The 12,696-nt window shown below is 40.0% G+C and overlaps 1 protein-coding gene across 15 annotated transcripts in view; it reads right to left on the bottom strand.

Moving 5' to 3' along the window:
- ELAVL4 (ELAV like RNA binding protein 4) overlaps nt 1-12,696 on the bottom strand; it is a 154,195-nt gene that overhangs the window by 42,472 nt on the left and 99,027 nt on the right. For all 15 annotated transcript variants that reach the window (XM_045204321.2, XM_053919914.1, XM_053919916.1 and 12 more), the window contains one exon: nt 11,555-11,795. In XM_045204321.2, coding sequence (XP_045060256.1) covers nt 11,555-11,783 — 229 coding nt within the window. In that variant the 5' untranslated portion in view covers nt 11,784-11,795. The remainder of the gene's footprint in view (nt 1-11,554; nt 11,796-12,696) is intronic.

Below are 12,696 nucleotides of genomic sequence, written 5' to 3'. Positions count from 1 at the left end.
CCTGTTTGTTATCCAGCTCAGGGTCCTGGGCAGTGGGGAACCTGCCAGAACTCACTGCAGGAACACTCACCAGGAAGATGGAGGCAAGGGACTGAAGTTCCTGTATGCCCAGCCTCGGGGCTGCAGGGCAGGGGGAAAACTGAAGAGACTCAGAGCCAGGAACACCTCAGTTCAGGGCAGCAAGCAAGGAAGCCCCTTCTAAACACGTCCTTTGGCACACTGTTCACACCATATGTTAATGAAACAGGGACTCCACTCAGGCAGCTTCTCTGGGTCACTGCTGCTCTGGCCACGGCAAACAAGCCAATCAATCCAACATGGGTTCAAGCAAGAAAAATGAAAGAAGGGAAATACTACGGACGTGATTTCAGGCTTCATATCCCATCCCATGCTCTAGCTGGCAACTGTCTCCACAGTCATGAGTGGGGGAAGGGGGAGTGGGGCCAGGATCCTGGTTACCACTTGAGACTGGGACCAAGGTTGTCGCCGTATCTTTTTCTTGGACGGAAAGAAAACTCAGGCTAGCGGTCTGTTACTTCTCAGGGAAGTCACCTAGCCACGTTGAATTTACACATTTTCTTCTTGTCTCCTTTTACCATTCTATACCTATTTCCTAGCTCTATCTTGCTTTGTAAAAAAAAAATAAAATCTATGAATAATTTTAGCTCTTTTCCATATTATATTATAAGCCAATTCAAATAATTTTTGGATCAAATGGCATATAAACAAATAAGAAGGCAGAAAGAGAGGGCAGGACAGAAAAGAAGCAAAGAAAAGAAAAAAGAGAGGAAGAAGGAGCAAGGAAAATAAGAAGCCAAGTGCTCTTGACTCAAGTCTTCTTTGGGCTGCACTGGCATTGTCTTTAAAATGAGTACAGATGTTGCTTGTACTGGTGGCTATTTCAACAGGGTCAGGGGAAGTACTAAAGATAAAAGCTTTGAAAAACAAACATGAAAGAAAAAATATTGGGGATTATTAAGTATACATTTTATGCTCATTCCACCAATAAAATGATTTAATTTGATTCAAGATGTTTGTGATGAGAAATTTCATTAGCGGCCATAGGAATTAATTACCCTAACTAGCTGTATCCACTTAATGTTGATGGGGCCTTGCATCTCACCAGACATCCAACTACATATTAAGGGCCAAGCAGAAAACCAAACTTACAAGTCAGTGAGAAATTGAAGTAGGTAGAAAGACACTGAGAGAACATGTACCCAACCTCAGTGAGGTAAGCAAGGATCCTCAAATCACAGATACTATGGGAAGCCTGAAAATTGTCCCCCTCCTTCTGTGTTAGGTCAGGTTACTTATTAGCAAAGTTACTTAACCTGCATTAGGTTGGGTTATCTGGAGTCCAAATGACTTGCGTTCAAATCTTGGCCCCACTGCTTATTAGCTGTGACCTTAGCTAAATACTTAACCTCTCTGAGTTTCAGTTATTGCAACACGAAGAGGGCACCAACACTACCCACAGAGTAGTCCTGACGGTTCCAGTCACTGTCACTTGAAGATGTCTCTGAAGCTTGGCTGAGCTATTTCTACGTGGACCTGTCTCCTACAACCTACTTTCTACCAAATTCGAGGCTCACTCCTATTTGACACTTGTTCTGAGGACCCCAGCCCACTGTCATCTTTTTCTCCTTAGAACACCTATAGCTGACGTCTCCTTCATTCAGCAGAGGCAGAGTGGTAAGGTAACAGAAAGACCGCAGCCTTTGCAGTCAGGCCGATTCTAACTGATTTAAGTCGTGGCCTCCTTACCTGGAAAATGGGAATAATGCCACTGATTATGAGTAACTAATATAAAGCTTCGATGAGATGACATATATAATATGCCTAGCACTATAATGACACATAATAGGCATCAAACCTCCAGCTTCGCTGTATTGTTACAGCACTTCCGTGCTATCTTTCCAATGAAATTAACAGCCAGGGTCAAGAAGGGAGAGTTTGGGCCATGGTGAAAAGCAAAACAAAACAAAACAGAACTGCCCAGGAAACAGCAAAGGTGGGCGTGCGATATATATTCTAAGCAGCTCCCTGTCCCTTCCAGCCCTGCAGACTGCTGTTGAGCCCCAGAATTTGTCCTGACTTCCCTGACGCATTGACTTTTCTAGCAGCAACACATGGGCACAAACTATGTCTTACCCTCTTTGGCTTCCTCACAGACCCTGGTACAGAATTTCAGAGAAGAGAAGGAAAGGGAATAACTTTTATTTGGTCTGAGAAGGGCAGACACAAAATAAATACTGTTGGCTGATTGAAAATGTTCTTTAAATGTAAAAGCCTTCCACATATATATGGTCTTTATCTGAATTTTATCTTATCTCCAAAGTAGAAACATCTCCTTTCATCAAAACTCAATTTGGGGACTGTAGGAAAAAATGAAAAGGCAACTCAAAGATCTTTAGTTCTTATAAGGAATAAAGACATACAGAGTTCATCAGCTAAGAGCAGTAAGAGAGATTATGGTGGGGCATGGATTGAAAAAAGAAATCACCACTACCACATTGCACAGAAGGCAAGAAAAAAAATGAATTTCCCATTAACACATTTCAGAAGGCACTTTCCTCCTACCCTGAAGCTGATGAATTACATTTTTAGATAATGTGTGGAAATTTCAGTTTGACGTTACCTCCCTACTTAGTTCCTAGTCTCAATCAACCAGGTCATTGTACAGAGAAGGAGGGAGTGAGCCAGTGACTGTGTGTGTGTGGGGAGGGGGGGGTGTATGTGCTGGGGGAAGGAGGGGAGGCTCAGTGAACAGGGAATTGGTCTTATGAACCAAACAGTCAGCTAAAGTACAGAAATAGAAAATCCTTAAAATACCCAGGCCTGATTCACATCCTAGGTAAAAATCCTTTGAGACATCTCTCCTGGGATGTGAGAATACTTTCCTCAGGTTATCTGAGTTTGGGAGCAGGGTAGACTTGTCTGATTTGGAAGGGAAGATGAAGGGGAATATAGCCAGGGGGGCAAAAAAAAAACCCCAAACCAACCAAATCTGGTCTGTAATCCTGACTATTGCCATCCTGGAGGGAAAATTGTGTCAATAGAAGCAGAATGTATTTGCACAAACTCTAAACCTTACAGTCTCACTCATTTGCCAACCTGCCCTAATTAGAAAGGACGGGAGGTCTATGATTGCCCTTGATGGGTGTGTAAGAGGCACACTGATCATGGTTTACCGCTTGCACTTAATGTTCTGCCATTCTCCAAATTCCTTTTAATAAGGCAGACTTCTGCTTTCCCATTTTGTAACCCCATTAGGCTGCCAAATACTTGCCATACCTAAAAATTTTCCATTCACCCTCAATAATACATCTCCCCAAGTCAACAAATCAAAATTGTTTTCCTCTTCTTCGTGAAGTACACATAAGATGACTGCAGAGAGGTGATAAATAAAATGACAGATGCAAATCTATATGATTTTCCTCTGAATTCAGGAGACGCATTGCACTGTACCAAGCACATTTGTAAACTCAACAGCAAAATTGTACTGATAAATGCTACTATATCCTCCATACTTCCTATGACTAACAAATATCCCTCTGATGTAGAAAAATTTATTTAGCTCATCAATATCTTGGGATTTTCTTGGATATGCATAATTGAGGCTGGGTTTTAACTCAGTAAATTTAAGCAACATCCATTTCAGTTTGGTGCTTGAAAACAAAAAAAGGTGAACATAGTAAGGGTATTTTGTGAAGAGAGAAAATCTGAAATTAAGAACCACTCCAAATCTATTCTTCCTTGGCCAGGTGAGCAGTGACCTCTTTAAATAAATTTAAAAAGCCCCACTGGTATTTATTAGTTTTTAAATGCACAGTGTGCTCTTTTCCAAAACAAAAGATTTTGAACCCTAATTATGTTTTCCTTGGACTAAAAGTTTTCCTTCCCTAAGTGATATAGGCTGAGTCGGTTTGAAAAGGGGAGATGTAAGTTTAGTATTTTCAGAAAAACTACCAATGTTAAACTTAAAGTGGACAACTCACCATTAGTCAGAAAGCCCTGGGGTCAAGTCACGGCTTGTCTGTTTGGAAGGTAAGTCATCTTGTGCAAATTACTCAATTGTTCCTAAGTTCAAGTTTCTTTATCTGTAAAATAACTGTCTTGAGGGTTACGCGAAACTCCATCTACTGATGTCAGCATAATACTTAGCACATAGTAAGTGCTCAATAAACAGCGGCTATTATGATGAATTTGAAAAAATCCCAAATTGAAAACATATTTGCCAATGATAACTCAGACAAGGGCCTGATCTCCAAAATATATAAAGAACTCACATGACTGCACTCCAGGAAGACAAACAACCCAATTAAAAAATGGGCAAAGGACTTGAACAGACACTTCTCCAAGGAAGACATACAGAAGGCCCAGAGACATATGAAAAGATGCTCAGCAACACTAACCATCAGAGAGAAGCAAATTAAAACCACAATGAGGTACCATCTCACACCGGTCAGAGTGGCCAACATAAACAAATCCACAAACAAATGTTGGAGAGGATGCGGAGAAAAGGGAACCCTAGTGCACTGTTGGTGGGAATGCAGACTGGTGAGGCCACTGTGGAAAACAGTATGGAATTTCCTCAGAAAACTAAAAATGGAACTGCCCTTTGACCCAGCAATTCTGCTGCTGGGATTATACCCTAAGAACCCCGAAACACCAATCTAAAAGAACCTGTGCACCCCAATGTTCATAGCAGCACAATTTACAATAGCCAAGTACTGGAAGCAACCTAAGTGCCCAACAACAAACGAGTGGATCCAAAAACTATGGTATATTTACACAATGGAATTCTATGCAGCAGAGAGAAAGAAGGAGCTCATACCCTTTGCAACAGCATGGATGAAACTGGAGAGCATTATGCTAAGTGAAATAAGCCAGGCGGTGAGGGACAAATACCATATGATCTCACCTTTAACTGGAACATAATAAATAGAAGAAAAAAGGAAACAAAATATAACCAGAGACATTGAAGTTAAGAACAATCTAACAATAGTCAGGGGGGAGTGGGGAGGGGACAGTGAGGAGAGGGGATTACAGGAACTACTATAAAGGACACATGGACAAAATCAAGGGGGAGGGTGGAGGTGGGGGAGGGAGGTGGGTTCAGCTGGGGTGGGGTGGAGGGATGGGGAGAAAAGGCATTCAACTGTAATTGAATAACAATAAAAATTTAAAAAAATAGGCATAACAATTCTAAAAAAAATAAAATAAAAAAAGAAAAAATCCCAAATTACTATTTATTTTTTTATTTTTAAAGTAATCTTTTAATTGAATTGTAGTTGACATACAATATTATATTAGTTTCAGGTGCATAAACATAGAGATTCAATATTTTATACATTATGAAGTGATCACCACAATAAGTCTAGTTACCACCCTCATCAAGGTTATTATAATATTATTGATGATATTCCCTATGCTGTACGTTATACCTTCATGACTTAAACTTATTTTATAATTGGAAGTTTGTACTTCTTAATCCCTTTCACCTGTCCCCCACCCTCGCACATACCTCCCCTCTGGCAACGACCAGTTTGTTCTCTGTATCTATGAATCTCTTTCTGTTTTTTAGATTCTACATGTAACTGAAATCTTGCAGTATTTGCATTTCTCTGTCTAACTTATTTCACTTAGCATTATACCCTCTAGGTCCAACCATGTTGTCACAAATGGTAATATTTCATTCTTCTTATGGCTGAATATTATGTATGTATACATATATATACACACACAATACATATATATGTGTATGTATTTTTTAATCTATCCATCAATGGACACTTAGATTCTTTCCATTTCTTGTCTATTATAAATAATGTTGCAATGAACATAGGAGTGCACATATCTTTTTGAATTAGTGTTTTTATTTTCTTTGAATATATACTCAGAAGGGAAAGGTCATAATGCAATGCCATTTTTAATTTATTAAGGACCCTCTGTACTGTTTTCCATAGTGGCTGCACAAATTTGCATTCCTACCAACAGTGCATAGGGATTCCCTCTTCTCCACATCCTCACCACTACTCATTATTTGTTGTCTTTTTGATAATAGCCATTCTGACGGGTGTGAGGTAGTATCTCATTGTGGTTTTGATTTGCATTTTCCTGGTGATTAGTGATGATGAACATCTTTTTATGTGTCTGTTTGCCATCTGTATGTCTTCTTTGGAAAAATGTCTATTTAGGGTCCTAGGTCCATTTTTAAAAATCATTTAAAAGTATTGAGTTGTATGAGTTCTTTATATATTTTAGATATCAACTCCTTATAGGATATATTGTTTGCCCCAATTTACATATTTAAATGAGCTACTCCTTTTAAAGCATTTAGTACAGTGTCCGGAACACACACAGGGTACACAGAAACATACAAAAGCTGCTGCTATCATTTTATTTGTCTTTGCTGTGTGCTGTAAGAAATTATGCCAATAAACTCACCTTAGGGCTGAATGCACATTTCAGGAGTAGTTCAAAGCACTTAGGTGTTTTAGGATTTTTCAGAGCCTTTTATTATTTATAAAGTTATCTCAGAAGTAAAAATCAAATTCCCATAGTGTCTCTATAGGTTCAGTTCCTTAAAGTGTATGAGGTAACATAACACAAGCATAGCCCTCCCTCCCCTCTCCCTCTTCAACCAGAAAGACTGTATTCTGTGTGGTGCCTCTGGGCCACAGTGCTGTAACACTGCCACCCCCGCCCCCACTGCTGTCATCCACATCTCACATCTCATCTATGGCGAGGGACACGCAGAATTATTAGCAGTTTCACAAAGCCCCAAAGGAACGGAAGTTACCCGATGTCACCAAATCAAAACTGAGTTGGTTCCTTTAATCAGAGATGTGATTCCAGGTACAAAGGCGGTGGCAAAGTATACACCCTGCTGTCTACAGTAGTGAAGGTCTTTTTTGTCTTATTCAGCTTCTCCACTGAATGATGGCATTAATTAAGCCAAAGATGTGTTACAAAGGAACAAATGAAGAGATGGATTAGAGGTGGGGTTTGGGAAGTGTTCTCTTTGTTGGCTGGGCTGCAACTTCTAACCAACTTAATTTTTTGGCATGCCAAAAAATGAAGCAACTTTATGTGCCAAGGATGCTTCACCTTAGTCTGCTGTTTCCAAAGAGGCACATCCCAACTCTACCTCCTTCGCCCAAATCACAGGAGAATAAGAAAGGCTTCTGTACGTAGACTGGAATTTCAGCTGTATTCCTTTGCTTTTCTTCCCTCTAGCTAAATCTGAATCTCATGTTTCAAACCTTCCCTGATAGCTCCAGTCCCTTCTCAACCAACCACAGCCCTGACAGTCTGTTTCGTAAACCAGTCACTCCAAACATGCATTTTTGTAATTAATAACGTTCAGTTTCAACACCCTCTCCTCAAAACCCCCTTCAAAGCTTTCACTTGCCTGAAATGGATAGAAAACTACTCTCAAGAACTACACTTCATGAGTACACAAAGACTGATAGTAAGTAAAAACGGAATTCTTCTTTTATCACTGTGATGCAAATAATCACACACTCTACAGGGGCGGATAAAAACTGCTTGTCATTGTATACTAATTTATTTCTGGTGGGGTTTCTGTCCTTTTTTGTCCTTTCTCTATTCATTTTGGAGCAAGGTGATAGCAAGATAGACAATTATCAAAATGCAATTGGGCATTCCAGCTTGGCTGGCTTTACAATGTACCCTGAGCCGCCTTACTCTTACTCTGCCTAAGCCATGTTTCCTCCCCCAAAACAATGATCTGCTAGGAACCTGGGCTTGGTGATGCACTCCAAAGCTTGAAAAAACAGAAGACCACCAAATAAAAAATAAGAAACAAATTCAATTCTCTGCAGCCCATGGGAATAGTATAGTTTCTGCTGAGAGTCTGGTATTCTTTGCCTAAGTTTCTAGGTTGGGCAGACCCTTGCAGTCCACTTCCCTTTCTCTGCAGCAGCACAGGCTGCAGGTGGACGAAGGAGAAAAATAAAGGACACGGCTTCCGGGTCATCACATGTCCGCAGCTCACACAATGGCAACTTGGGACACACGCTTTCCCTCCTTGCTATCTAGATTACCTTGATAAGTGTCCTTTCACAATTGGAAAAAGAAAATATAATACCTCTGAGTAGGTAAGTAACAGGGATGTCCACAAGCACTGTAAGGGAATCTTAAACCTGGCACTTTCAGTAAATTTGGCTTTACTCTGAAGGCTGACTTGTATCCCCAGAGGCAGATAAATATTGTTAGCTTTGCCTCCTGTTATACACAAGAGTCTTGTTTAAAGCCATAGTGCATACTAGGAAGGCTCTCAAGAGGATGGTCAGCAGACACTACTCAGAGGAACACAGTATTTCACTGGGTTATGGGTGAGGGTTGGGCCAGGATCGCCATTTAACACAGGCAAGGGCCCCCTGCACATGCTTCCGGATAAGAGCATGCTTTGGAAACTGGGGATGACTCCGAGCTTCACCATCTGCTAAGAACTGTGATGCCTTGTTAAGTTACTTAACCTCGCTAAGCTTCAGTGTCCTCATCTAAAAAAATGAAGGCTGTTCTCAGTGCTAAATGAAATAAGGTATGTCCAGTGCTTAGCAAGTACCTGGCACGGAGTAAGTACTTGATGAATGATCGCAATTATGTCTTCAGTACCACAACACTTCAGCCCGTGCCCAGATTTCCCCTCTGTGTTCCCAAATGCAGAATACATTCACAGCCCACAGACAGGAGTGAATCCAGCCGACTGGCAATGCCATCAACACAGAGTCTCTGTCTCTGTCTCTCTTGCCCCTCTCCCTCCCTCCCTCCATCTCCCCGCTTTTAGTATCTATCTATCTTCTATCTATCTATCTATCTATCTATCTATCTATCTATCTATCTATCTATCTATCAATCATCTTATAACCTTCTAAGGGAATCTATTACATTCTCTTAGAGAGTTGTTTGGGCTGGAAAATCTTAATCTTTAATTCTTATCTCTTTGCCACTTCCCATCCCCCAATCCTCCCACTGGATATTTAGAACTCCTTATAAACTTCACAGGATTGAGATGCATTGAGATCTGTAGGAGGTGTTGAAGGAAAAGGGGGGACTGGGATGCTAAAAATCAGGGCAACAAAAATACCTATGATGTCATTTACCCTGACTTCTGAACCACCAGCAGCAGCCTTTCAATTTGCCTGGTGTGATACCTCACCTCTCCCAGCCTGTGTTGTCACTGACCCCCAAATGTAGGCCTCAGAGGGTCTTCCATTACAGCGATTCCCACTCCTTCCTCACCTCCCCACAGTCCCATCTCTCCTCCTTCTCTGACTTTTAGTGTAGCCAATTAAACCTGAACAACGGGTAGATGGAGGAAATATGCTGCATCTATGGAATGGTACAGCAGGGACCAATTTCACTGTTAATTTAAAATGCTAGAATTAATTAGGTAGTGTAAATGAAGAATTTAATAAGCACTCTTTACAACCACAAGTTCTACTTTTATTAAACACTGCTACCAAATGAGGGCAAATAGCTCTGGTCTCTCTATTTCCTTGCTTCATTCCCATAAGTTCTCTGCAAATAAAATTCTTTTTCTTTTTTTTTTTTGGCCTGAATTAAAAAAAATGCACAATTATAAATTTATGCCTGAATTATATTTCTGCTTTCAACCCATAAGCTTCTTCTTTAAGCTCAGATGCTATTGTACGTCTCTGCTTGTGCTGGAGAGGGTGCTAAACAAACCAAAGTTGACAATTTTGGTTTTGTATACCAAATTAAAGGCTGTCTTAGAAGCTGTCACTCCTATTCAAATCCACTCGGTGAACTACCAAATTAGCATTCTTTCAGTAAAGGAATCTGCTTGTTTAAACATGTGTCTTTAGAAAACAAGGAACAACACCATGAATCAGTACTTCTCAAAAATCTCACTACGGTTCTAAGGGAACTCTTTTGAAAAGGTGATTAATAATATTCACTAATACAGCTGGCAGAGTTTCTATTTAGAAGGTAAGGCTACACCAAAAATACATTTTCTATACAGGAGTGGGAGGAAGAATCATATGCTTAACTGGTTTTAATTTGGTTTGAATTATCATCCTATTATATAAAGATTATTCCAGAATCTAAACATTGGCTTTCTGAGAGCACAGGCAATTCTGTTAAAGAATGGATGATCCAGTGCTCTGGGATAAGATCGTCAAAGCCCTGGCCCTTTTCAGAGACCTTGATAAAATTTCTCTGCTCTAGCCACTCTCCTTGAAACATACTGACTGTATCTATAATGAGAACATCTCCCCTTCCTAAGAGACTGCTATGCAATAGGCATTGTGCTAAGCAGTATATATCCAGCCTCTCATTTAATCCTCACAATAAGCCCTTTGAGATAACTATTATTTTCCAATTTTACAGATGAGAAAATTATGTTTGGAGGGTTATGTGACACATTTTCAAGTTATTTTAGTTTAATGGTTTTGCAAAGTACTGAATTTATATGGGGATAGATTTACAAGTGAATTAGAATAATTGAAAAAAATATATGTATGTATCTATACGCACACATATACATTGGATTCTCTGATTTAAAATCAAGATGATGTATTTCCCTAGTTTATTTATAGAGCTTCCTTTTTATTATATAGGCTAGTTGCTCATCATGTTTATTCTCCAGAGAAAGGGAAATAAAAGTCAACCCTCAAAAATAACAAATATTAGAGGTGAATGTGCATGATTTTAGGAGTGGAGCACCGGACAGCAGCTGCCTCACTGCTGTCATGATGTAACCCAATATATTTCTAAGCAAATGTTCTCCCTTCCAAGTAGATCTCGGGGAAACTCCCCCTACCCCAAAGAATTACAGTGTCATTAGGTCCTCCATGAACGCTTGTGGATAGGAAAAAAATCAGAACCTAAAAATCTCAAATATTGAAGTTGTATAGGACATTGTTTCACTTTCAAGTAAAAAGTCTTTGACTTCTCAGAGTATCTTCAAAACAAACAAAAAAATAAAGTACCTCAAATGCAGATCTTCATTGAGCATCTGCCTCCTACTTCAGGGTAGTTTCATTCCAGAATAATCTGCTATTTTAGGGCCTATGTCTCCCCAGGGACCATGGGCAGTTGTGACCTCTTTCCACAAGCCCACCCCTTTAAAACACATGGAAGAACTTTGGACACACACAGACCAAATGTCTGAGAGGAGAGGAATAAGTAGATAAAAAGGAGCATGGAGTAGAGGGAGGGCAGAGGGCAGAACTGAGAACTAAGGAACAAAGGGAAGGGGTGACTGATTAAGAATAAAAGGGATAAAACCAAAGGGTTATTTCACAGAAAGCAGAGCTGAAGAAGCTCCAAATTCTTCATTTTTGTTCTAGTGCCACCAATCCTCAGCATGGTTTTCTGTAGTGCACACACATATGAATTTACGACCACGTGTCCATGCCATCTGAGAATGCAGGATCCACATGGCAGACACTCAGATACATCACCATGCATGTGCGTTTCTGCTAAGGTCTGCACATTTAATGGAACGACATAGCTGCGAATTCCAAACCTAGGGTACTGAAGAAGAGCATACCTGTAATTTTGTCTCTCACGAGTTTGCAGGATTCTATTTCACCAATGCTCCCAAAGAGACTCCTGAATTCCTCTTGGGTCATGTTCTGGGGTAAATAGTTGACTATGAGGTTGGTTTTGCTGTCATCTGTGGCCGCCCCTGTCTGCATGGGAGAAGGACAGTTTCTATTGCTGCTGGAGGGTCCATTGCTCGTATTGGATGTCGGGCCATTTGACACCTGAGGCTCCATGGTGCTAATTATCTAAACAAAAATAAAAATAATAAAAATAAGCCTTTTGACATCTCAAAGACATTATTAAAGTCTTTTTCAAGATTTGATTTAACTTTTTTGAAAAGGAAGAAAACAAGACAAAGCAAGATGGAGCAAAAGAGACTGAGTTGTGAACACAGCCAATTTAGAAGCATGTTTTAAACCAAAATGTTAAACTCCCCTTGCTATTTTTAGGCCAGCCCATAGATTTTGAACACAGACTAGAATGCAGTGGGAACTCTCCCATTATTTTGTTAATGAAAAGCTAATTCCTGTTTTCATTACACAATCACTCTCAGAAATGTATACTTAAGCCACACCAAATTATAATTAAAATGTAAAGTAATAATCATGATTAAAATTATAGTTCCATTAAAGCTGAAAAAGCTAAATATAGAGGGCTTATGCTCACAAGATCAAATTCAGTACCTGTTTATTAACTATCTCCTAAAGTAAAATGGCATTAAATTAAGTAGGGCTGTTGCATATGGGAAGGGTTTAGATTTTCACTGATGCTTAAGCACTGATCAAACTTCAGATTTCATAGGTGCATGCTGGGAAACTACGAAGTCATCTGCTGATATTTCGACCCAGACACTCTGTTGTTACTATTCCTTCTGGACCTCTGTTAAAATAAAAACACATAAAAGAAGAGCTTTCTCTGGGTTTCCATTACGTCCAGCACATCCCAAGGCTGTCTTTTCACATGTTACTCAAAAAGGACATTGTCAGGATGTAAACAGTTAATTAAACAAAGATTTCCACAAATGTCCGTACTGTTCCAGGCAGCCTGCATGGGAATAAAGAGGTGAGTAAATCTTAGGCTCTACCCGTAAGGAGTTCCCTGTCCATAGAGGACACAGACAGGCAAACGGCTTGCAGAGGGATGACA

This window comes from Desmodus rotundus, chromosome 3, assembly GCF_022682495.2.
Source record: "Desmodus rotundus isolate HL8 chromosome 3, HLdesRot8A.1, whole genome shotgun sequence".
NCBI classification, from domain to species: Eukaryota; Metazoa; Chordata; class Mammalia; order Chiroptera; family Phyllostomidae; genus Desmodus; species Desmodus rotundus.
This window is presented reverse-complemented; position numbering and strand designations above follow the sequence as displayed.